At 36.2% G+C, this 25,957-nt stretch overlaps 1 protein-coding gene across 2 annotated transcripts in view; it reads left to right on the plus strand.

Moving 5' to 3' along the window:
* The window catches only part of CEP57 (centrosomal protein 57), a 41,373-nt gene extending 15,619 nt beyond the window's left edge, over nt 1–25,754 (plus strand). The window contains exons 3-11 of one of the 2 annotated variants that reach the window (XM_017505273.2): nt 713–892; nt 1,243–1,364; nt 10,730–10,846; nt 11,469–11,546; nt 14,820–14,927; nt 15,391–15,468; nt 20,584–20,825; nt 21,698–21,842; nt 25,031–25,754. In XM_017505273.2, coding sequence (XP_017360762.1) covers nt 713–892; nt 1,243–1,364; nt 10,730–10,846; nt 11,469–11,546; nt 14,820–14,927; nt 15,391–15,468; nt 20,584–20,825; nt 21,698–21,842; nt 25,031–25,276 — 1,316 coding nt within the window. In that variant the 3' untranslated portion in view covers nt 25,277–25,754. The remainder of the gene's footprint in view (nt 1–712; nt 893–1,242; nt 1,365–10,729; nt 10,847–11,468; nt 11,547–14,819; nt 14,928–15,390; nt 15,469–20,583; nt 20,826–21,697; nt 21,843–25,030) is intronic. The other variant, XM_017505274.2, reaches the window with a different exon arrangement.
* Nucleotides 25,755–25,957: the final 203 nt, after the last annotated feature.

Genomic DNA, 25,957 nt, shown 5'->3' on the forward strand with positions numbered 1-25,957 from the left:
TTTGACACAGTAACTTGATTTTTTTAGTTTTTAATTACTGATTATTAGAAAATCTCTTAAGACTGATACATGAGGGAATTCTCACTATATAATAATGCTAAAGTGAAAAACCCTACATATATTTTGTCTCAATTTATTTTACACATATAGGAAAAATTTTAAAGAACCAAACGACCAGTCATTACCTCTGGATAATGGGATTATTGGTTATTTTTCAGTGTATTTTTCTCTGTCTTCTACAGTACTGCAGTTAACATAATTTTATAATCAAACTTGGGGGGGGTTATAATGTACTTAAAATGCAGATTTTGAAAATAGTATTTTTTTGTGCTTGACTGTTTTTAACAGTTGGATTCTACAGGTGCTTTTATTAATAAAACGAAATGATTAAGATAGTAATGTACTTCAGGACTGTTACGTGAACTTTGTATGATTGGCTAAATTTTTTTGGCACTTTACAAAAGTCTTCAAAATTTTTTTTACCATAATAAGGGTTTCTTGAGTAACTAGAACATTTCAAATACTCAGTGTCTTTAAATTGATTTTTTAAAAAACAAATATGAGATAATTAACATTTTATTGTTCCCCAAGAGTGATCCTCCACTGGACTCACCCATCAGTTTATTTTTTATTTAGACAAGTTTATTCTTTTTTAATATACTTTGTCCATATATGCTGTTGTATTATTCATGTTTGTGTTTGTATTTGGCAGCCATATTTTCTGCTCTTAAGAATCTTCAAGATAAGATTCGTCGCCTGGAACTTGAGAGGATTCAGGCAGAAGAAAGTGTGAAAACCTTGTCTAGAGAAACAAGTGAATACAAGAAAGTACTGGATGAACAGATACAAGAAAGGGAGAATTCAAAGAATGAGGAATCAAAGCACAATCAAGGTTTGTTTAATTATGAAGAAAATTAAATTCTGTCAAAATAAGTGTGGTGAAGTGTTAAGTATTCTAAAAAAAAATACATTAGTGTTTTCTAGTGGTATCTTCAAGTACTACAAAACTGCATTGTATTTGGGTGCATTTTGAGGAGCAAGTGCTGTTGTCATACATTGTATTTACTTACTGAATGCAAGGCTGATTTGACTAGCATGTAAAAAGAGAATGATTTAGGTAATCTGAAAAGGCTTTTAGGTGTATGGAAGGTGTTTTTGTGTACACAGTAGATTCAATTCCTGTTAACAGTTGTTAAAACTATTTTATTCGTGAGTTGACTTCTGCTTTTCTATTCTTTTTAGAACTGACATCTCAGTTGTTAGCTGCAGAAAATAAATGCAGCCTGTTAGAAAAACAATTGGAATACATGAGAAATATGATAAAGCATGCAGAAATGGAGCGGACGTCTGTCTTAGAGAAACAAGTAAGTAAAACTCCTCATAGACCGATACTCAAGAACAGTTAGTTACGGGGAAAACTAATTGAATAAAGACTTATTTTTTCTCTCAGTGAGGACTAATGGTGCTGTTACAGCCCAGGACTGAAATTTCTTGACATCAGTTATGAAATCTAAAGATGTGATTGGCTTTTTTTGTTGTTATTATTGTGTTTGATAGCGTTTTACTTAAACTGGAAAAATACAGTTAGTTATGAGGTGTTTTACAGTTATGTCAGCTTCTTTGAGTCTACATTATAAAAAGTGTAAATAACCTTATACCTCTGTACCTCTGAAATTTGTTCATTGGCTCAGGGAGATAGCAGATTTGAAAGTTGTTTATACTTTCTAAAACTCTTGAGAATTGTTATTTAGCATAGCATTTTTGTGCTTTCTTACATCAGAGGTCTTTGTATTTAGGTAACCTGCACATTTGTGAGAAGATATCTGCAACATCAGTCTCAAATTGATTGATTGGTTGATTAGAAATAGTCTCACTCTGTCACCCAGGCTGGAGTGTATGGCATGATCTCAGTTCACTCCAACCTCCACCCTGGGCTCAGGTGATTCTCATGCCTCATCCTCCTTAGTAGCTGGAATTACAGGTGGTTGCCACGATGCCTGGCTTTTTTGTGTATATGTATTTTTAGTATAGGTGGGGTTTCACCATGTTGGCCAGGCTGATCTCAAACTCCTGGCCTCTAGTGACCAGGCTGCCTCGGCCTCCCAAAGTGCTGGCATTACAGGCATGAGCCACTGTGCGCAGCCTTGCATATATTTTTAAAAACTTCTTTTCCTGTTACAAATCTAGAATTTGAATTTATTATCAATACTAGCTTGTGGACATCTTAACTCTATTAAGCAAAATTTGAATGTTTATAAGCTTAATGTTTATGCTAGATGCCCTGCAGTGTAAAAAAAAAAAGAAATACCAGGCAGTTGTCCCTCCGTATTCATGAGTGAATTGGTTCTGAGACCCCTGTGGATCTCCGTCTCTACTAAAAAATACAAAAATTAGCTGGGCATGGTGATACCCACATGTAGTCCCAGCTACTCGGGAGACTGAGGCTTCAACCTAGGAGGCAGAGGTTCTGGTGAGCCGACATCACGCCACTGCACACCAGCCTGGCGACAGAGTGAGGCTGTGTCTCAAAAAAAATCCAAGGATGCTCAAGTGTCTTACAAAATGGTGTGGTATTTGCATATAACCTATACTCAATCTCTCATATACTATAAATTATCTTTAGATTACTTATCATACCTAATACAGTGTAAATGCCATGTAAATACTTGCTATACTATATTATTTGGGGGATAATATTAAGAATAAAAATCTGGGTATGTTTAGTACAGACTCAACCATGCTTTTTTGCTTTTTTCTCACATATTTTCAAACCACAGTTGATCGAATCCATGGATTCGATCTGTATCCACAGATACAGAGGGCTTACCGTATATGTTTTCTACCCTCAATCAGCTTTCAGTCCTTGTTGGAGAGAATTAAATATTTGAGCAATCATACAACAATATTTGAGAAAATGCCTCAGTAATTAATTCTCGTGTGTTATAGGTCTCTTCACTATGTTATTGGGTTTATTTTAGTGATTATATTTTTTCATTTTCCATCCACTTAGTTTTGTTCTTAGATTGTACTGTTACTCTGTGGTTTTTGTTCCTTCCCTTTATCTCTTTGAACACTATAAACAATTCTTAGGTTTTTAAAAATTATTTGATATTTTCAAATTGTTAATCCTCATTCATTTGTCTTTATTGATTCTCCCTTATGATATCTTATTTTTTTATGGGAACTGTTTTTTCCTATTTTAAAAATTATTATTATACTTTAAGTTCTGGGATACGTGTGCAGAACGTGCAGGTTTGTTAATAGGTATACATGTGCCTGTTAACACATGTATAATGGTGGTCTGCTGATCAACCCATCATCTAAATTAGGTATTTCTTCTATAGCTATCCCTCCCCTAGCCCCTGACAGGCCCTGGTATGTGATGTTTCCCTCCCTGTGTTCATATGTTCTCATTGTTCAACTTCCACTTATGAGTGACAATATGTGGTGTTTGGTTTTCTGTTCTTGTGTTAGTTTGCTGAGAATGATGGTTTCCAGCTTCATCCGTGTCCCTTCAAAGGACAAGAACTTATCCTTTTTTATGGCTGCATAGAATTCCATGGTGTATATGTGCCACATTTTGTTTATCCAGTCTATCATTGATGGGCACTTGGGTTGGTTCCAATAAGCATATGTGTGCGTGTGTCTTTATAGTAGAATGATTTATAATTCTTTGGGTGTATACCCATTAATGGAATTGCTGTGTCATACAGTATTTCTGGTTCTAGATCCTTGAGGAATCACCACACTGTCTTCCACAATGGTTGAACTAATTTATACTCCCACTAACAGCGTAAAGGCATTCCTATTTCTCCACGTCCTCTCCAGCGTCTGTTGTTTCCTGACTTTTTAATGATCGCTATTCTAACTGGTGCGAGATGGTATCTCATTGTGGTTTTGATTTTCATTTCTCTAATGACCAGTGATGATGAGCTTTTTTCATGTTTGTTGACCACATAAATGTCTTCTTTTGAAAAGTGTCTGTTCATATACTTTGCCCACTTTTTGATGAGATTGTTTGTTTTCCTGTGAATGTGTTTATGTTCCTTGTAAATTCTGGATATCAGCCCTTTGTCAGATGGATAGAGTGCAAGAATGTTTTCCCATTCTGTAGGTTGTCTGTTCACTGTGATGATAGTTTCTTTTGCTGTGCAGAAACTCTTTAGTTAGATCTTGTTTGTCAATTTTGGCTTTTGTTGCCATTGCTTTTGGTGTTGTAGTCATGAAGTGTTTGCCCATGCCTATGTCCTGAATGGTATTGCCTAGGTTTTCTTCTAGGGTTTTTATGGTTTTAGGTCTTACATTTAAGTCTTTAATCCATCTTGAGTTAGTTTGTGTATAAGGTGCAAGGAAGGGGTCCAGTTTCAGTTTTCTGCATATGGCTAGCCAGTTTTCCCAACATCATTTATTAAATAGGGAATCCTTTCCCCATTGCTTGTTTTTGTTTATCAGGTTCATCAAAGATCAGATGGTTATAGATGTGTGATGTTATTTCTGAAGCCTCTATTTTGTTTCATTGGTCTATGTATCTGTTTTGGTGCCAGTACCATGTTGTTTTGGTTACTGTAGCTCGGTAGTATAGTTTGAAGTGAGATGGCATGATGCCTCCAGCTTTGTTCTTCTTGCTTAGGATTGTGTTGGCTGTATGGGCTCTTTTTTGGTTCTATATGAAATTTAAAGTAGTTTTTTTCTAATTCTGTGAAGACAGTCAATTGTAGCTTGCTGGGGATAGCATTGAATCTATAAATTACTTTGGGCAGTATGACCTTTTTCACAATATTGGTTCTTCCTGTCCATGAGCATGGAATGTTGTTCCATTTGTTTATGTCCACTCTTATTTCTTTGAGCAATGGTTTTTAGTTCTCCTTGAAGAGGTCCTTTATATCACTTGTAAGTTGTATTCCGAGGTATTCTCTTTGTAGCAATATTGAATGGGAGTTCACTCATGATTTGGCTCTCTGTTTGTCTATTATTGGTATATAGAATGCTTGTAATTTTTGTGCATTGATTTTGTGTCCTGAGACTTTGCTAAAGTTGCTTATCAGCTTAAGGAGATTTTGAGCTGAGACAGTGGGGTTTTCTAAATATACATTCGTGTCATCTGCAGACAGAAACAATTTGACTTCCTTTTTTCCTGTCTGAATACCCTTTATTTCTTTCTCTTGCCTAATTGCCCTGGCCAGAAATTCCAGTACTATGTTGAATAAGAGTGGTGAGAGAGGGCATCCTTGTCTTGTGCTGATTTTCAAAGGGAATGCTTCCAGTATTTGCCCATTCAGTATGATGCTGGCTGTTTGTCAAAAATAGCGCTTATTATTTTGACATACATTCCATTAATATCTAGTTTATTGAGAGTTTTTAGCATGAAGCGGTGTTGAATTTTATTAGAGGCCTTTCCTGCATCTGTTGAGATACTTGTGATTTTTGTCATTGGTTCTGTTTATGTGATGGTTTATGTTGACTGATTTGCATATGTTGAACCAGCCTTGCATCCCGGGGATGAAGCTGACTTGATGGTGGTGGATGAGCTTTTTGATGTGCTGCTGGGTTCGGTTTGCCTGTATTTTATTGAGGATTTTTGCATCGATGTTCATCAGGGATATTGGCCTGAAATTTTCTTTTTTTGTTGTGTCTCTGCAAGGTTTTGGTATCAGGATAATGCTGACCTCATAAAATGAGTTAGCGAGGTGTCCTCCTTTTTCTTTTGTGTGGAATAGTTTCAGTAGAAATGGTACAAGCTTGTTTTTATACCTCTGGTAGAACTCGTATGTGAATCCATCTGGTCCTGGACGTTTTTTGGCTGGTAGGCTACTGATTACTGCCTCAATTTCAGAACTTGTTACTGGTCTATTCGGGGTTTTCATTTCAAACTGGTTTAGTCTTGGGCAGGTGTATGTGTCTAGGAATTTATCCGTATCTTCTAGATTTTCTAGTTTATTTGCATAGACGTGTTTATAGTATTCTCTGATGGTAATTTGCATTTCTGTGGGATCGGTGGTGATATTGTCTTTATCTTTTTTATTGTGTCTATTTGATTATTTTTTCTTCATTATTACTCTGGCTGGCAGTCTATGTATTTTGTTGATCTTTTCAAAAAACCAGCACCCGGATTCTTTGCTTTTTTAAGTGATTTTTCATGTCTCTGTCTCCTTCAGTTCTGCTCTGATCTTAGTTATTTCTTGTCTTCTGCTAGCTTTTGAATGTATTTGATCTTACTTCTCTAGTTCTTTTAATTGTGATGTTAGGGTGTCAATTTTAGATCTTTCCTGCTTTATCCTGTGGGCATTTAGTGCTATAAACTTTCCTCTAAGTACTTCTTTAGCTATGTCCCAGAGATTCTGGTATGTTGTGTATTTGTTCTCATTGGTTTTAAAAAACTTACTTATTTCTGCTTTATATGCCCAATAGTAATTCAGGAGCAGGTTGTTAAGTTTCTATGTAGTTGTGTGGTTTTGAGTGAGTTTCTTAATCCTGAGTTCTAGTTTGATTGCACTGTTGTCTGAGAGACTGTTATAATTTTTGTTCTTTTGCATTTGCTGAGGAGTGTTTTACTTCCAATTATGTAGTCAGTTTTAGAATAAGTGCAATGTGGTGCTGAGGATAATGCATATTTTGTTGATTTTTGGGTGGAGAGTTCTGTAGATGTCCTTTAGGTCTGCTTGGTCCAGAGCTGAGTTCAAGTGCTGAATATCCTTGTTAATTTTCTATCTCATTGATCTGTCTAATATTGACAGTAGGGAGTTAAAGTCACTCACTATTACTTTGTGGGAGTTTAAGTCTCTTTGTAGGTCTCTCAGAACTGGCTTTATGAATCTGGGTATTCCTGCATTGTGTGCATATACATTTAGGATAGTTAGCTCTTGTTGCATTGATGCTTTTACCATTGTATGATGCCCTTTGACTTTTTTGATCTTTGTTGGTTTAAAGTCTGTTTTATCAGACTAGGATTGCAACCTCTTCTTTTTTTGCTTTCCATTTGCTTGATAAATTTTCCTCCATCCCTTTATTTTGAGCCTGTTTGTGTCTTCACATGTGAGATGGGTCTTGACTCTATCCAGTTTGCCAGTCTGTGTCTTTTAATTGAGGTATTTAGCCCATTTACATTTAAGGTTAATATTTTTATGTGTGAATTTGATCCTGTCATCATGGTGGCTGGTTATTTTGCCCATTAGTTCATGCAGTTTCTTCATAGTGTCAATGGTTTTTACAGTTTGGTATGTTTTTTGCAGTGGCTGTTACCAGTTGTTTTTGTCCATGTTTAGTGCTTCCTTCAGGGGTTCTTGTAAGGCAGGCCTGGTCTTAACAGATTCTCTCAGCATTTGCATGACTGTAAAAGATTTTATTTCTCCTTAGCTTATGAAGCTTAGTTTGGCTGGATATGAAATTCTGGGTTGAAAATTCTTTTCTTTAAGAATGTTCAATATTGGCCCCCACTCTCTTCTTTCCTGTAGGGTTTCTCCCAGGAGATCTGCTGTTAGTCTTATGGTTACCCTTTGTGGGTAACCTGACCTTTCTTTCTGGCTGCTCTTAACATTTTTTCCCTTCATTTCAATCTTGGTGAATCTGACAATTATGTGTCTTGGGGTTGCTCTTCTTGAGGAATATCTTTGTGGTGGTCTCTTTATTTCCTGAATTTGAATGTTGGCCTGTCTTGCTAAGTTGGGGAAGTTCTCCCGGATAATATCTTGAAGAATGTTTTCCAGTTTGGTTCCATTTTCCCTGTCACTTTCAGGTACACCAGTCTGAAGTTTGGTCTTTTCACATACAGGTAGTTGCATATTTCTTTGAGGCTTTGTTTGTTCCTTTTCATTCTTTTTTCTCTAATCTTGTCTTCACACTTTATTTCATTAAGTTGATCTTCAATCTCTGATATCCTTTTTCTGCTTGATCGATTCAGCTATTGATACTTGTGTATGCCTCACAAAGTTTCTCATGCTGTATTTTTCAGCTCTGTTGGGTCATTTATGTTCTTCTCTAAACTGGTTATTCTAGTCAGCAATTCCTCTAAACTTTTTTCAAGTTCTTAGCTTTCTTGCATTGGATTACAACATACTGTTTTAGTTCAGAGGAGTTTGTTATTACCTACTGTCTGAAGTCTACTTCTGGCAATTCGTCAAACTCATTCTCCATCCAGCTTTGTTCCCTTGCTGGCAAGGAGTTGTGATCCTTTGGAGGAGAAGAGGGGTTCTGGTTTTTGGAATGTTTAGCCTTTTTGAGCTGGTTTTTCCTCATCTTGGTGGGTTTATCTAGCTTTGGTCTTTGATGTTGGTGACCTTTGGATGGGGTTTCTGAGTGGACGGCCTTTTCGTTGATGTTGATGCTATTCCTGTTTGTTAGTTTTCCTTAATTGCGGGCCTGCTAGAGGTCCACTCCAGATCCTGTTTGCCTGGGTATCACCAGTAGAGGCTGCAGAACAGCAAAGTTTGTTCCTCCTCTAGATCCTTCATCTCAGAGAGGCATCATGAGATGCCAGCTGGAGATCTCCTATATGAGGTGTCTGTCGACTCCTGCTGGGAGGTGTCTTCCCATCAGGAGGCACCAGGGTCAGGGACCCAGTTGAGGCAGGCAGTCTGTCCCTTAGCAGAGCTTGAGCGCTGTGCTGGGAGATCTGCTGCTCTCTTCAGAGCCGGCAGGTAGCGTTATTTAAGTCTGCTGAAGCTCCGCCCATTGCCACCCCTTCCCCAGGTGCTCTGTCCTAGGGAGATGGGAGTTTTATGAACCCCTGACTGGGGTTGCTGCCTTTCTTGCAGAGATGCCCTGCCCAGAGAGTGGAACTTTTTTTTAATAAGGAAAAGTTATATGGTGATCCCATTTTTTATATTGTGGAAATTCCACAATAAATTCCTCAGTTGTGTGGGCAGCCTTATGAGCTGGTTGTAAATTTCCCTTTGCTTAGACTTTATAGTTTTCACTGGTTCTGGCTGGGCAGAGTGGCTCACACCTGTAATTCCAGCACTTTGGGGGACTAAGGCAGGCAGATCACTTGAGTACAGGAGTTTGAGACCAGCCAGGGCAGCACAGCGAGTCCAGGTCTCTACAGTCTATCAATCAATCAGTCAATAAAATAAAATCACTGGTTCTGATGCAGATTTATGTTATTATATTGGCTTGATATTGTTGATCATTGTAGATTATATATCACCTAAAGTTTTATATTGTGTTCTTGCACATTTTACATACCCTGATTCCAGCATTGCCTTATGTAATATTTGATTTCAGCATACTTTCATTTGCTTTCTTTTTTTGTATCTGAAGGTTTTCCTTTCTTGCTTTCAAAATAGCTGTGTAATTGTATTCGTCCATTCTCACGCTGCTATAAAGAGCACCCAAGACTGGGTAATTTATAAGAGAAAGAGGTTTAATTGACTCACAGTTCTGTCAGGAAACTTACAGTTACAGTGGAAAGGCAAGCACACATGTCCTTCTTCACATGGTGGCGAGACAGAGAAGTGCAGAGTAAAGTGGGGAAAAGCCCCTTATAAAACCATCAAATCTCGTGAGAACTCTATCATGAGAATAGCATGGGGGGAACCCACCCCCATGATATAATCACCTCCCGTGAGATCCCTCCCTCAAAACGTGGGGATCACAATTTGGATTACAATTCAAGATGAGATTTGGGTGAAGACACAGAGCCATACCACATCAGTAATCATATTATTATTGTTGCTGCTGTGTTTGTCTGACATTACTGTGATGGATGGGCTGGAGAAAGGGGTCAGTTTAAGAAAACAACTTTAAGATGTTTTGACTAATATATATCTCAGAGACAACTATTAGTTATATATAATAGATGTCAAGAGCTGTTAATATCTACTAGGATATAGATAGAAGGGAATACGTTGACGTGAATTCCTGATTAAATTACTGCTTCATATTAATTTGTCATATTCAAATTCCTGTTAATATGATACCTATTATTATAGCCTTATGACACGGTTTACAAGTTTAGGCACTTTCTACCAATAATAGACCTTGAGTTAGTCTGTTTCAACTTATCCTAGTATAATGGTTTACAGGTGGATTACTTGAGGTTAGTAGTTTGAGAGCATCCTGGCCAATGTGGTAAAACCCCTTCTCTACTAAAAATACAAAAATTAGCCAGGTGTGGTGGCAGATGCCTGTAATCCCAGCTATTAGGGAGGCTAAGGCAGGTGAATTGCTTGAACCCAGTATGCAAAAGTTGCAGTGAGCCAGGGTCATGCCACTGCGCTCCAGCCTGGGTGACAGAGCAAGACCCCCGTCTCAAAAAAATAACCTATATAGGAGGCAGTCTTTACAAATCTTTGACTCTAAACTTGGAAAAAAAAAAAAAGTTTAAAAGGATATTTTGCATAGAATTCAAAGGAAATATGAAAAGATAGATTTCAAAACCATAATTTTTACCCTAAGTAAGAGATTCACTTATTTAAGAGGATCAAATTAAAAGTATTGTCTGTGTGTGCAGCCTAGATGTCCAATATATCCCTGCTATCCGAGAGCATAAAGATAATATCACTATATAAAACTACATATTGGGTAAATAGCTACAATCTCAGGCAACTGAGGTAAGAATAGTATCTACTTACATCAGTCATTTATTGATGCCCCCTGTGGTTTCATCTTAATCTTATTTTCCTAGAAGTAGTTCTGTGAAAGGCCAGACAAATAACAGCATAGTCTGATGTGTCAGTGTTTTTCTGTTTTTTGATTGTCAAATTACCAAGTTGTATTGAATATTGTTTTTCAGGTTTCCCTAGAAAGAGAACGACAGCATGGTCAAACACATGTTCAGAGCCAGCTTGAAAAATTGGATCTTCTTGAACAGGAGTATAACAAACTTACCACAATGCAGGCCCTTGCAGAAGTCAGTGCATGTATCTTTTTATTGTTAACATGTATCAGGGTATTTTTTCAATGTTAATTATTTTGTATCACTGGATATTTATAGCATCAAAAATGATCTTAAAATGAAATCTATTGGAGTTTTAAAAAGAAAATATAAATTTGGAGAGAATGTTCACATTTTACAATCTTGGTGGGCATGAGGGAATTCTTTATGGAAATGTTTTTTAAAAAATTAAATGTTTTTGAGTATTTTTAAGGCATGTATCACTAGGTTTAAGTTAAGTTGCTCCCTGAGCTAATTTTAGTTTTAATTATTTCACTTGAAAGATATTTAATATTTAATACCACTCAGAATAAACTTCCAGATTTAGCCTTTATATCCCTATTTACATTCATACAGTGCTGTGTTCTTTGGCTGTAGATTTTACTCATAATTTTGTCCAGCTAAATGGACAAAATAATTGAACACAAAGGAGGAGAGCATCATGGATGCTGTCCAGCTCAGAGCCCCCATTATTACAGTGATCTAACCACCTTATGTTGACTAGGATAAAATTTACATGTTCCTATGCTGCTATAATAAAATTTTATGGACACTTAAAATTTTTCACTATTATTCCTTTTGATATTTTTATCATTAGAAAAAAATGCAAGAGTTAGAAGCAAAACTCCATGAAGAAGAGCAGGAAAGGAAACGCATGCAAGCTAAGGCAGCCGAGGTAAGTTAAAATGTGAGAAAGTGGGCCCTTCATATTTCTTACCACTTTTTATGTAGAAGTAAACAATTACATTTGAGTATCTTACATTATTTATATTTTAGAATAGCCCAACATATAAATTTTCAGATGTAGATTAATGCAGAAAATTATGAACAAGTATTTTTATAGACAGTAAAATTTGAACAATTTTTTAGCATGTTTGTAATTGTGGAGTTCAACATTTTAAAAAAGACTAAAAAAAATATCAGAGACTATACACATAAGAAGGTATGTAATCATGTAAAATTTCTTATTATGGCCACTTTCAGAAATATTTAAAAGCTATCTTTCAGTATCTCACTTACAGGTACTTCTTTTCTTTGGTGGCCTCAAAATACCAGGACAGAAGTTGATGTAGTGGGCTGCCCCAGTAGCTAATGACCCAGACCAGTTAACAGAAGCCATCACATGAGGAAAATGTCCTCTACTGTCTCCCTGTTTTGGATTTTGTCCCATGCATTGGCCATCAGATAGAATAGGTGAGGCAGTTTGGATTCACAAAAGCATTGAATTTATATGTACCAACCAGAACTGCATTTCTAGGAGATACATAGCAAGACACTGAAGTAACTCTGACTTACAGAGTCAGTAAAATAAAATTTTCATGTTTTTAACTGAAGACACTCAAGACTTTAATTGCTCAAATTCCTCCCAGATACTCCCTTGCCCCTTCCAGGGTATTTTATTTTTATGACGTTTGCATGTATCTTTTTTTGTATGAACACAAGAATCAGGTCCTGATTCCAAAGAAGTAGAGCCTCTGCAGCTCAATCTGTGACCAAAAGCCTACAGTGTCTTGGGCTCACTTCATATATGTGATTACAGGAATGTAAACATTATCTCATCTTTGTTACCTTGTCTATTTCTTCTAGTGCTTCTCTAAATTTATTGACTTATTTTCTGTCTATTATACCTGATATATTTTCTTCTCAAATATTTTTACCTTCTGATCAATTTGCAGATTTACTGTTACTGTTTTTCAGTGTGCTTTCTGAGTTATATAGCCACATGGCTTAATTTTTGACCAACAGATTTTCTTTGCCCGTTTTCTCTTTAGAGTTGATGGACACTTCACTGTCTTCATTTCTATACTTGTAACAAACAAACGTGGGTTGTGCTTTGTATGCATTGTGGTGTTGAGTACATTATATATGAAATAAATACAAAATTTAATAAGTTCCTTATTTAATGAATTTTTAAAATAATTTATGTTGCTGGGCGCGGTGGCTCAAGCCTGTAATCCCAGCACTTTGGGAGGCCGAGGCGGGTGGATCACGAGATCAAGAGATCGAGACCATCCTGGTCAACATGGTGAAACCCCGTCTCTACTAAAAATACAAAAAATTAGCTGGGCATGGTGGTGCGTGCCTGTAATCCCAGCTACTCAGGAGGCTGAGGCAGGAGAATTGCCTGAACCCAGGAGGCGGAGGTTGCGGTGAGCCGAGATCGCGCCATTGCATTCCAGCCTGGGTAACAAGAGCGAAACTCCATCTCCAAAAAAAAAAAAAAAAAAAAAAAAAAATTTATGTTACTTCAGTTTTCTCCTTCATTTACCAGGCAACACATAGGGACCAAATTAGTTGTTGCTGGTAATATATTACCAGTAAATATTTTGAGTTCTGATGGTGAACATTATTGTACTGAAAGAGCAATGAGGGTTAGATATGTGGTTCCAATTCTAGCGTTGGACAATTTATGTAATTATTCAGAGCCTGGATTTTTGCCATTGATAAAGAGTGATCTGCTGAGGTCAGGAGTTGAAGACCAGCCTGGCCAACCTTGTGAAACGCTGTCTCTACTAAAAATTCAAAATTAGCCGGGTGTGGTGATGCATGCCTGTAATCCTAGCTACTTGGGAGGCTAAGGCAGGAGAATCACTTGAACCTGGAAGGTGGAGGTTGCAATGAGTCAAGATCACACCATTAAACTCCAGCCTGGACAACAAGAGGAAAACTCTATCTAAAAAATAAAAAGGACTGTTCCACATTTTACATCTTCTTGGTGTTGGGGCAATCACATGAGAGTAAAAAATAATGAAAGTGCTTTAAAATGTTTTAAAACTGTAGCACACAATAAGGCAGCTGCTGGGAAGAGCTAAATAAACGAAGTGATAATACTCAAAAGTATTCTTGTATACTGTTTATACTCATTGACATCATAAGTCTTCTAGAGTAGTAATTTCCTGTTCCTTGAATTATGTCTAGTCAATTTACTATGTATGAAGCAATGTTAGATGTATTGGGAGTGTATAGTTGTTTACTGAGGATATAGTTGTTTACTGTATTCCTTTGTCACAGAATAAATTTTTTTCCCCAAAGCGTGCAGTCATGTGGGAAGTATTAGTGATAATCTCAGCATTTGTTTTTACGGAATCCACTGGTTCTAAGTATCTGTTCCAGCTCCATTATAATTTCCTGGGGAACTTTTAAAATACTTTAAAATGTGAATTTCTTCAACCTGGAAGGCCCAAAGTCATGAGGTCTGAACAGGTGCCTAGCAATCCAAATTGTTCTCATAAACTGCAGACAGTTTTGGTATATATAGGCAGATTTGAAACAACAACTATTCTAGACAGGTGTTTTTTTAAAAAAGGAAAGTTGTAAGTTGGCTTAGTGAAAAGAGCAGTCCTCTTTTGAAATTCTTAGCAACTCCTTGTGGAATTTGTACCATGAAGATAGGATATTTTAAAATTAGTATAGTTACTAAGCTTCTAGAGAAAAGGGCTTGGTAATATTTGCCTGAGAGCTTCCAGTTGTTTTTTGTTTTTTTGTTTTGGGATTTTTTGGATATAAGTTTTCAGTTCCTTTTTATTATATACAGTAAATGCATGGCTTTTAGAAGGGAAAGAAATGTATTCTGCTCTTTGGCTGTTTTGTGTCTGGCAATGTAGTAGATGTCATTTTTGAAAAGAGAAAATACTGAAGCAATGGTTTGGAGTTAGATACGTTGCGTTTAACTCGTTTGATAGAATTTATGGAGTAACTACAAATACTGTGGGTAATGTGTTCCATGCTGAAAAAAGGACAAATTATAACAAAGTAGTTGAGACTGGTATTGATTTAAAATATTTGACAAATGTTGATAGATTGGCTCAAGACATAGGTACACAACTATAATATGTTTTTCAGTTAGATACCACAATTGATTTTTACAGGCTTTTTACATGACACATCTCAAATTTGAGTCATAGCTTTTATTTCTACAGCATTAACCTTAGGCTCTTATTTTTCCTAGTTGCAGACTGGTCTAGAAACAAATAGACTTATCTTTGAAGATAAGGCAACTCCACGTGTTCCCAGTGCAAGAAGAATTAAAAAAAAGAAGTCAAAACCACCAGAAAAGGTGTGAAAACAGAACCAAATCAGGCAAAGTGCTGATTACTTGGTATAGTTTATGTCAGAACACCCGTAAACTGTGGTATACTACAACCTTGGGAGAGTAAATCTTTCATTCTCAATTTCTTCATTCAGAAGATGGAGCTAAGTTATACCTACTGTGCATACAAGAGTAGCATTATAATTAGTACCGCATTATCTTGTGCTGTTACAATGTTTTAAGTGTATGTGTACTGATTTTCTACTTAGAGTGTAACTGTTGCTTTGTCAAGTGTTTTTTCCCCCCAGCCTTTCCTAGGCTAGGATACATTGATAAGTACTGTTAGGAGCTGGCTCATGACCAAAATGCCAGCAATAGATAAGGCAAGTAGTTGCCCAGTACTTAACTGAAGTTTCAAGTTACTCTTGTACAGTCAGTGTTTATTATCATGTGAATAAAATAAAATTGTTTTCCTTTTCTTTTCATTCAGAAAAGTTCTAAGAACTATTTCGGTGCACAACCACATTATAGATTATGCTTGGGTGATATGCCATTTGTAGCTGGGAAGGTGAGTTGGTCAAATTCTCCTTCTTGTACAGTGTTGATCCCTGAATTAAATCCCTGCATCTGCAAGTTTGTCTATAAATGGTAGGAACATTTTTATGTCCCTTTACCAGTGTGGATCATAGTTATGTGAAAATGAGATGCAGGGAGGTTTTTTGGAATGCAGGAAGCAAGGAAGAGATGGGGAGGGTACCTTAAAGTAGATAAAGTATATGTGGAAGGAAAGTGATAAAAATGGAGACCCGAAGTTGAAGAAGGTGTCACTTCAGATAGGGGTCAAGGAAATAAGAAATAACATGTTTGTAGCATTGGAATTTTAGTATCAATCCTGATGATTTATATTTAGATATAGATATTTAAATAAGCATATAGCACATTCTGCTTGTCCTTACATCCACATCATTTCTAGGACTAATTCTCCAAGAAGCAGTCATACATACACTTGAATATAAAGATACATTTGCACTTGAATATAAAGATATGTTGTCATATATCAACAAGTACTGAATGAAATGCCTAAAACTGTGTTAGTTGACACTATATAAGCTATTTGTGTTGCTGGTGGTTTTATGTTTAGATTCCAACCAGATTGTCATTCTAGCATCTTGGGAAGTAAATATTCTTTTGCATTTTATATTTGTTTATATTTATTTGTTTTAAACCCCTAGTAAATTTTCAGTGAAATCATGGGGAATAGAATACATTAGTGGTGACAGGCATTTGAAAAACGTACAGTTGATCCTTGAACAACATGAGTCTGAACTCTGTGTGGGTCTACTTCTAAGCTGATTTTCTTTTTTTCAATAAGTATATCAGAAAAATTTTTGGAGATTTGCAGCAGTTTGAAAAAACTTGCAAACTGTAGCTTAGAAATATCAGAAGTTAAGAAAAAGTTGGTATGTCATGGATGCATAAAATTGTTAGTACTAGGGCATTTTATCATTTATTACCATAAAATATACACAAATTTATTTTTTAAATTACAATTTATCAAAACAATTTGCACACAGACACAGACTACATGGCACCATTCACAGTCCAGAGAAATGTAAACAGAGATAAAGTTGCACTATTAAATCATAACTATATAAAATTAACTGTAGTGCATATTGTACAACCCTGATAATTTTGTAGCTACCTTGTGTTGCCATTGTGATGAGTTCAAGGGTTGGAAATATTCACTTAAAATGCCATGTGATGCTAATCTTGTATTTAGATAAAGGTAGATATTTAAATAAGCATTAAAACAATGTTCTCTAGGTAGTTGCATATTTTCCATCATGTTTAACGCAAAACAGTAAACCTTGATTAATACCATAGAATGATGGTGGAAGTGCTCCCAAGAAGCAGAGAAAAGTCATGACATGACAAGAAAAAGTTGCATTGCTTGATATGCAGATTGAGGTATACAGCTGTGGTTGTCCACCATTTCAAAATAAATGAATCCAGCTGAAGGATCTTGGTTTAAAAAAAAAAAACAAAAAAACGGTGCCAGGCGTAGTGGGGTGCACCTGTAGTCCCAGCTACTTAGGAGGCTGAGAGAAGAGGATCACTTGAGCCCAGGAGTTCGAGGCTGTAGTAAGCTATGATTTCACCACTGCACTCCAGCCTAGGCAACAGAATAAAATCTTGGCTCTTAAAAAAAAAAAAAAGAAATTTGTGAAACTACCAACTGCACATACTCTAGCAGGTACCAAAACCTTGTGCTTTTTGCAAAATACCTTTTTGTGTCATTGAGAATGCAGCTTTTATGTGAATGCAGGATTGCTATAAGAAAGGCATACTTACAGATGCTAATATGATTTGAGAAAAAGGAAACTCATTATATGACAACTTAAAAGAAAGGTGAGGTATCTAAAGCTGGAGAATTTAATTCCAGCAAAGGATCGTTTGATAGTTTTAGAGGTTTGGCTTTAAAAATGCCAAGATAGGAGAAGTACCTTCTGCTGATCAAAAAGCAGCAGATCAGTCCCAAGATACCATTAAGAAAATCATTGAGGAGAAAGGGTATCTTCCTGAACAGACTTTTAATGCAGACAGAAGTGCTCTATTCTAGAAGACCATGATGCCACAAAAGTAAGGAAGTGATGCAAGCACCGGGATTTAAGGCAGGAGGAGATAGGCTAAATCTACTATTTTGTGAAAACACAGTCGGATTTACAATCAGGACTGCCCTTATCCATAAAGCTGCTAATCCCTGAGCTTTCAAGGGGAAATATATCCAACTGCCAGTCTTTGGTTTTACAGTAAGAATGCACGTTTGAGAACCCTTTTTCTAAACTGGATCCATCAATGCTTTGCCCCTGAAGTCAGAAAGTAATTTGCTGGTAAGAGACTGCCTTTTAAAGTCTTTTTAATACTAGGCAATGCCGCTAGCTACCCAGGAGCATGGAAGTTCAACACCAAAGACATGGAAGTAGTCTTATTTGCCCCTAAACACTATGTTTCTAATTCAGCTTCTAAATCAGGGAGCATAAGAACCTCTAAGGAACATTACATACACTATAGAAAGGGTTCTCAATGCTGTGGTAGAGAACTTCAGAACATTATGAAAGTCTGGAAGGATTACACAGTTGAAGTTACCATCATTTTTATAGAAAAAGCCATGAAAGCCATCAAGCCTGAAATAATTCCTGCTGAAGAAAAACATGGTGTACATAATTTCATAGGATTTATGGCAGAGCCAATCAAGGAAATCATGAAAGAGACTGTAGATATGGCAAAAAAAGGTTGGAGGTGAAGGATTTCAAGATGCGAATCTTGGAGAAATTCAAGAGTTAATAGAAACCACGACAGAGGAATTAACAGAAGACGACTGGGATGGATGTGAGTGCTTTCAAACCAGTGCAAGACAACGAAGAAGTAATGTCAGAAAACAAATTGACATTAGACAATCTGCCGGAAGGGTTCTAATTATTCAGGACTGCTTTTGAGGTTTTCTTGTTTGTTTTGTTTTGAGTTGGAAGTCTCACTTTGTCACCCAGGCTAGAGTGCAATGGCACGATCTTAGCTCACTGCAACCTCCACCTTCCAGGTTCAAGCAATTTTCCCACCTCAGCCTGCCAAGTAGCTGGGACTATAGGTGTGCACCACCATGCCTAGCTTATTTTTGTATTTTTTTGATAGAGGCGGGGTTTCACCATGTTGGCCAGGCTGTTGTCGAAATCCTGACCTCAAGTGATCTACCCGCGCTGGCCTCCCAAAGTGCTGGGATTATAGGCGTGAGGCACTGTACCCGCCCTGCTTTTGACTTTTATGACATAGACCCTTCTATGATACATCAATGAAACTAAAGCAAATAGTGGAAGAAGAATTGGTGTCATACAGAAACATTTTTAGAGAAATGAAAAGGTAGAAAAGTCAGACAAATTATGGTGTATTTCTGTAAAGTTACACGGAATGTGTTAGCCTCTCCTGCCTCTCCTTTCACCCTCTCTACCTCATCTGCCTCTGCCATTCCTGAGACAGTGAGACCAACCCTAGTCTTCTGCCTACTCAACAGTTAAGATAATGGGGATGAAGGCCTTTATGGTGATCTAGTTGGTGGATAGTAAATATACTTTCTCTTCCTTAGGATTTTCTTAATATTTTCTTCTAACTTATATTTAGAATATAGTTTATAATGCGTAAAACATAATGTAAATGCTTCTAGTCAACAGCAGGCTATTAGTTACATTTTAGGGCATTCAAAACTTTTATTACAGTTCTCAGTTACATAAGTGGGAACTGAATGATCAAAACACACGGACACATAGTGGGAACAACATGCACTGGAGCCTTTTTGGTGGGGGAGTTGGTCAGCGGGGAGAGAGCATCAGGAAGAGTAGCTAATGGTTGCTGAGGTTAATACCTAGGTGATGGGTTAACCTGTGCAGCAAACCACCATGGCACACATTTACCTAGGTAACAAATCTGTGCATGTGCCCCAGAACTTTAAAAGTTGAAGGAAAACAAAAGTTTTATAGCACAGTTTTGACTGCATGGGTGGTCAGTGCCCCTAACCCCTCCATTGTTCAAGGGTCAACTGCATATTAATAAATATAATCAGGACAAGAATAAGAGAACATTTTAAATTATTGTATATTGAAAGTATACTTGTAGGCAATTAGTATAATAAATACATATTGCAAGTTACAGGCAAAATAGCAGTTACACTGATTTTTGAATAGTGGACCAGCCTTGCATTGCTGTAATAAACCCCACTTGGATGCGATATATAATACTGCTGCATTCAATTTGCTAGCTAACAATAGAAACAGATTAGAAGGAAAGCATGTGTTTAGCTTAGAATGGTGGTTCCAAATCTGGCTAGTCAGAATCAACTGGAGGACTGAAAAACACAAATTTCCAAACTCTAACTCTGCAGTGAGTTTGGTGTGCTGCTTAGGAACCTAAATTTTAAATATGCTGTCTAATGATACGTATGGAGCCAAGTAAGTCCAGCCATCTATTTGTAAAGTGGAATAGCACACTGAGATTGTTGGTTTAGTGTTTAAAACAAAAATATTTTTGAGAAGTTTATCAGATTTTTCTTACACATGTGATAGACACGTATTTAGTGTTTCTTATTATTCCAAGATAGAGAAATGAATAATAGTCTATTCAAATGTACACTGTTTCATAGGTAAAATAGATATATGAAAGCAATTACAGTATATTATGGTAAATGCTATGAGAGAGATCTATAAAAAGTGTTATAGGTGATCTGGAATGGACTGATTAATTACCTGGCAGTTTTAAGGAAGCCTTTAAAAAATAACATACTTGAACTGGGTTTTAAAGAATGATATAAATGTCAAAAAAAAAAAAAAGGTCATCTGCAAATATGGTTTGTTCATAAAATGGAGAGAAGTGGGGGATGATAGGACATGCGGCTAGAAAATGTAGGTTGCAGCTCAATGATGTGTATGTAGGGCCTTATTTTCCATTCTGAAGCATAGTTAGTGGATTTATATTAAAGGATTTCAAATAGAAGAACATCATGATCAGAGTAATATTTTTAGGATTTATATACTATACTTTGTGGGGTGGAGAGTTCTTTTTACCTAGGCTTAGGCAATAAAAAGTGGTGTAGAAAATATAGCTTCAATTATTTCTTTCATCATTTTTCTTCCTTTAGTCCACAAGTCCTAGCCATGCTGTGGTAGCCAACGTTCAGCTTGTTCTGCATCTAATGAAGCAACACAGTAAAGTTTTGTGCAATGATCGAGTTGTCAGCAGTATTCCTTTGGCAAAGCAAGTATCTTCACGAGGTGGTAAAAGTAAGAAGTTGTCAGTAACACCTCCCTCCTCCAACGGTATTAATGAGGAGTTGTCAGAAGTCTTACAGACTTTACAAGATGAATTTGGGCAAATGAGCTTGTGAGTTGTTGGTTTTCTAATTCAACTTAGCTCTAAAACCTCATTTTTTAAAAACTTGTTGACTTTATTAATCTTACTTCCCTTCGTTCAGCAAGTATAGTTAAGCACAATCCTTATACCAGCCAAGTTACTGAGACTTTAATAAACACAACTAATAAGGGCAAAATCTCTTTTTAAATACTGTTAAATGTTTTGAAGACCAAGGTTTACACTAAAGTTTTATTTCTTTGAGAACTTGATATACAGTAATTCATCACTCATGACAAAGATGTGTTCTGAGAAATATATAGATGATTTATTTTCTCTCTATGCTAAAGTAAGAGTATACTAAGCTTATGGCCTATTGCTCCTAGGCTATAAACCTGTACAGCATGTTACTCTACTGCTGAATACTATAAGCAATTGTAACACAATGGTAAGTATTTGTGTATATAAACATATCTTGGTACAGTAAAAATATGATATTAAAGTTTATGGGACCACTGTTGTATAGGTGGTCTGTTGTTTACTACTACATCATCATTGGGTACCTGGCATTACATTCATTTTAGCTAAACTTAACTGGTAAGTTAGGATGTGAGTATTTGAACAACAAGATTCATCTCTAGACTTTGCTTTACATATACAATACTTTTTTGGGGAAAATATGAATTTAAAGAATTATCTTTGAAATTAAGAACTCTTGCATTTGCCTCCAGTGCCTTTCTTGAACTTTTTATTTTGTATTTTCAATTAAAAATTTGTTGCTCTATTCAAAAACTGGATTCATTTTTAAACACATGGAGAAGTAACCCCATAATGAGTAAGGTATAATAGACCTAACCATGAAACATAGAAAACTTAATCATGTTCTACTTCTGCTTTGTATGTAGTGATCACCAGCAGCTTACAAAACTTATCCAGGAGTCACCAACTGTTGAACTGAAAGAGAACTTGGAGTGTGAATTGGAGGCATTAGTGGGAAGGATGGAAGCAAAAGCCAACCAAATAACTAAAGTTCGAAAATACCAAGCCCAGGTAACTCAGTTTTCCTTCACTCAAGTTTCTAATGATTAAGAAAAAAAAAAAAAAAAAAAAAAAAAACCTTTATTTCAAATATTAAAAATGATGACACAAAGTATATTATAGATAAATATCTATAGGAGATACTTCTTTACTGAAGACATTTTGTTCATTAGGAATTGCTAAGTGGATTAGAGAAGATGCTGTCTTTTAGTCACTTAGCATATTCATCTAAGATACATCTTTCAAATACTGACTATATTTAATATTCTTTATGAATAAGCTTTAACCAGTTCTCAGTTTATCCAAATAAGTCTTTTTAAAAAGCACCTGGAAAATTCTATTTCCAAAGGAATAAGTCACCCATTAAATATGTGAAATATATTTATGTTACTAATCATTTTATATCAGCCAACAATGTGGTATCTACTAGATGCAGTGGTGACATCACACTGAAGGATTTTCATTCAGAGAGAAACATGATTCATGTATTTAAGAGATTACTGCGGTGACTTAGGAGTAGGGTGATGGGATCAAGGCAGAGAGGCTCAGAGACCAGCTATAGACATAGCAGAGGTGGTCAGCAAGACGGTAGTTGCAGTTGGGCAGAGGTAAACAGATTTGAGGTATGTTTTGGAAGTAAAAAAAAATATTGGGGTTACTTGCTGCTGGGTATCATGTAGAAGGAGAGGGAGTTAGGATGGTGATTTCACTGACTGAAATGGAGAAGACTGAGAAGTTGTGAGAGCACAACAGGTTTGTTTGGCTGTTGATTGGTAGCCATATGATAGACACAGTGCTAACTGCTTTTAGTATATCATTTAATTTTCACAAAAGGCTTATGAAGTGGATATATTCTCACATTATAGATGAGGATGCTAGGCCACATTTTCTGGGAAGTATGCATATATCCTCAGTGAAATTAAATAACCTGCTCAAGTCCCAGCTCACTGGGAAAGGGCAGAGCTGGGATGACATGGGCCTTTTCAACTCTAAAACTTGGGCTTTTTTTTTTTTTTTTTTTTTCCCCCAAAGTTAATGTATGAAAAAAAAAATACCAGCAAATTATTCCTGTAGGAGTAAGGAGTAACCATCTAATTTGTTACTTAAACTAATTGGCCTTATTCTTTCTTTCTTTTTTTTTTTTACACTTTGAAAAATACATTTTAATCCAAAAGTTTTTGTATGTTAGCATTTAGAAAGTATTCAGTGTTATTCACAATCAATTTTAGTATTTTGTGAATAAAGAGATAATTATGTACATGGAGCTACCTACAGTTGTTTCTTTCCAACTCACAAACCATAACTGCGTAGACAAAGGGTAAGAGTTAAAGCTTGCTGCAGCTCAAAATCATTACGATCAACTTAGATTCTGCAGATTTTCCCAGAGTTGAAAAATGCTGGTTAAAACAGGAAAGAGGAGGACGCAAATGAGTGTACCCTGCTCCTCCTCCGTTTTGCGTGGTGCTCCCTTACTTAACTGGCAAAGACCTGCACCTGAATTCTAGATAATTTCATATACAACAGGCCTCTTATTATGGGTCCATAGCAGATGGTTTAGGGTAGACATTTTAAAGATAAAAATGCTAATGGCCTATCAATGACTTTCATCACTGCGCTATCTTCGTTTTAATGGTAGTCAAGAAACTATCAAGCGGGATACCTGATCAGAACATGTTTCCTCTGTGGCTTTGGTGAAGCTGACTATCTGCAGTATAAAATCTTATGGTTTGATTGGAAGCTTCATTTTGGCTAGAAACAGTAAAGAGCAGCGCTATTAAGTTCAATGGAATGGTTCTGAATGCCTGTTTGCTACACAAAGATTAGATGAAAGTTTTTTCTTTTCTTCTTTTTTTTTGAGACAGAGTCTTGCTCTATCACTCAGTCAGTAGTGCAGTGGTGTAATCTCGGCTTACTGCAGTCTACATCTCCTGAGTTCAAGCAATTCTTCCACCTCAGCCACCCAACTGGCTGGGATTACAGGCACACACCACAACACCCAGCTAATTCTTGTATTTTTAGTAGAGGCAGGGTTTCACAATGTTGGCCAGGTTGGTCCGGAATTCCTGACCTCAAGTGATCCACCCACCTAGGCCTCCCAAAGTGCTGGGATAACAGGTGTGAGCCACTGCACCCGATATAGATGAAAGTTTTAAAAAGTCTAATAAAATCAGCCACTTTTCTTATGGTTAAAGCACTAAAAAGCTGTCACAACATTTTTGAGATGAGAATATAAGGCTTTTGTGGCTTTATGATAGATACTGTTAGTCATTTTATTTGATTAAGCCTTTGGTCAGTCATCTATACCTTAATATTTTGTTCTTAAAGAAAAATACAACCCATTTTATGAGTTTCTAGAAATAAATAATGGAGGAAAAATAGATACTACCTGTTCCTAGTGGTCTCTCTGGAAATTACAGCTTTTGCCTGGGAAGATACACATATAGAATGTAATTTAACTTCAAAATATATTTCATCCTATTCTATCCCTTTTATTTTATTTATTTGTTAATTTATTTTGAGACAGAGTCTTGCTCTGTCTCCCAGGCTGGAGTGCAGTGGCACAATCTCGGCTTACTACAACCTCTGCCTCCCGGGTTCAAGCAGTTCTCTTTCTTGGAACAGCAACATGCCAGCAGCAGTTTGGCTAAAGTAAAAATAAAGCTCACCTATTTTAAATTATTCTAAAAATAATGGAACAAAATTAAAATTCTTTTCATAGTATTAATACATTACCATTACATCTCTTCATCTGGAACTTGCTTCTTTGCCTGCTCAGGCTAGTTTCTAGAATGCCTTTCTCCTCTTCCCCAATTTGTGAAAATCCTTCCTGTTCTTCATTCCCATGTCTGATTTTTTGCCTCCTCCATGAGTCCTTCCTTCAGCTTTCCTTGTTTCTCACTCACCCTGTTCTGTACTTTGGCAACATTGCCTTAATTTACGACAACTAGAATTGATCTGTTTACTCATGTTTACTTGTTTGTATATTATATATATATTTAAGCATATATTTGTTATTTATATTAATGTTTAAGTGTTAAATGACTAGTGCAGATTTTGAAGTCTTAAAAACCTAAAATGTATTATTTCAGTTTCACCTAGCATGAGTTACCAAAAGAAGGTACCCTTTTGTCCTTTTTGTTGTCAGAAAAAAAAAATAATTAAATTATCCTTTTCCTTCCTGCCTTGGTTATTTGATATAGCTGGAGAAACAGAAGTTGGAGAAACAGAAGTTAGAGAAGCAGAAGAAGGAGTTAAAAGCTACCAAAAAGACTCTTGATGAAGAAGGAAACAGCAGCAGCCGTTCTGGAATCACAGGGACCACAAATAAGAAAGATTTTATCAAACTGAGACCTGGAGAAAAACGCAGAAAAAACCTTCAGTTACTGAAGGACATGCAAACCATACAGAATTCATTACAAAGCAGTAGTTTGTCTTGGGATTACTGACTTATAACCAGGTCATAAATTTTATTCAGATAATCCGTACCTCATCAATCAGATGTTAACAATTTACTTCCCAGGTCTCATACTAACTTATGTTCGAATTAATTTATAGCAGGTGTTTAAGGGACCCAGGCCTCATTACACAGGCTTTTTGTGTATGCAGCATGACTCAGTGTTAAAGCATTTAAACAGAAACCAGGGGAGTTGAGAAAACCTGAGAAACCACACATTATATTGTTTTGTTGAGATGAATTTGCTGTACTGATATATTGCACTTTGTAAACAAATTACCAGTTTTTACTTGTGGGTGTGATTTTTTAAAAATAGTTATGTATAATTAAAATTAGGTTTAAATTTTCAAAATATGAGACTATGCCATAGGCAGTGCTTACTTGAAAAGTCTCATTTTTAAACCTTTCTCTGGCATGAAGTGCCCACTTCCCCTTTCCAAAGCAACCATTAAACATACTTTTTGTTTCTATTATTGGTGGAGTTTTACTATATTTAAAAATTTATATTTAACAGGATTTTAATTTTGCTTTTTGGCATTTGACTTTTATCAGTATTAAGTGGACTTGCTTTTTAATCTATTGTTAATTTTTTAAAAACAAGCAATTTTACATCTGTAAAAATTATAAAAGGATTTTTTGAAAGTATAAACAAATCATCAGCAAAATAATTGAG

This window comes from Cebus imitator, unplaced genomic scaffold (assembly GCF_001604975.1).
Source record: "Cebus imitator isolate Cc_AM_T3 unplaced genomic scaffold, Cebus_imitator-1.0 Scaffold336, whole genome shotgun sequence".
In the NCBI taxonomy this organism is placed as follows: Eukaryota; Metazoa; Chordata; class Mammalia; order Primates; family Cebidae; genus Cebus; species Cebus imitator.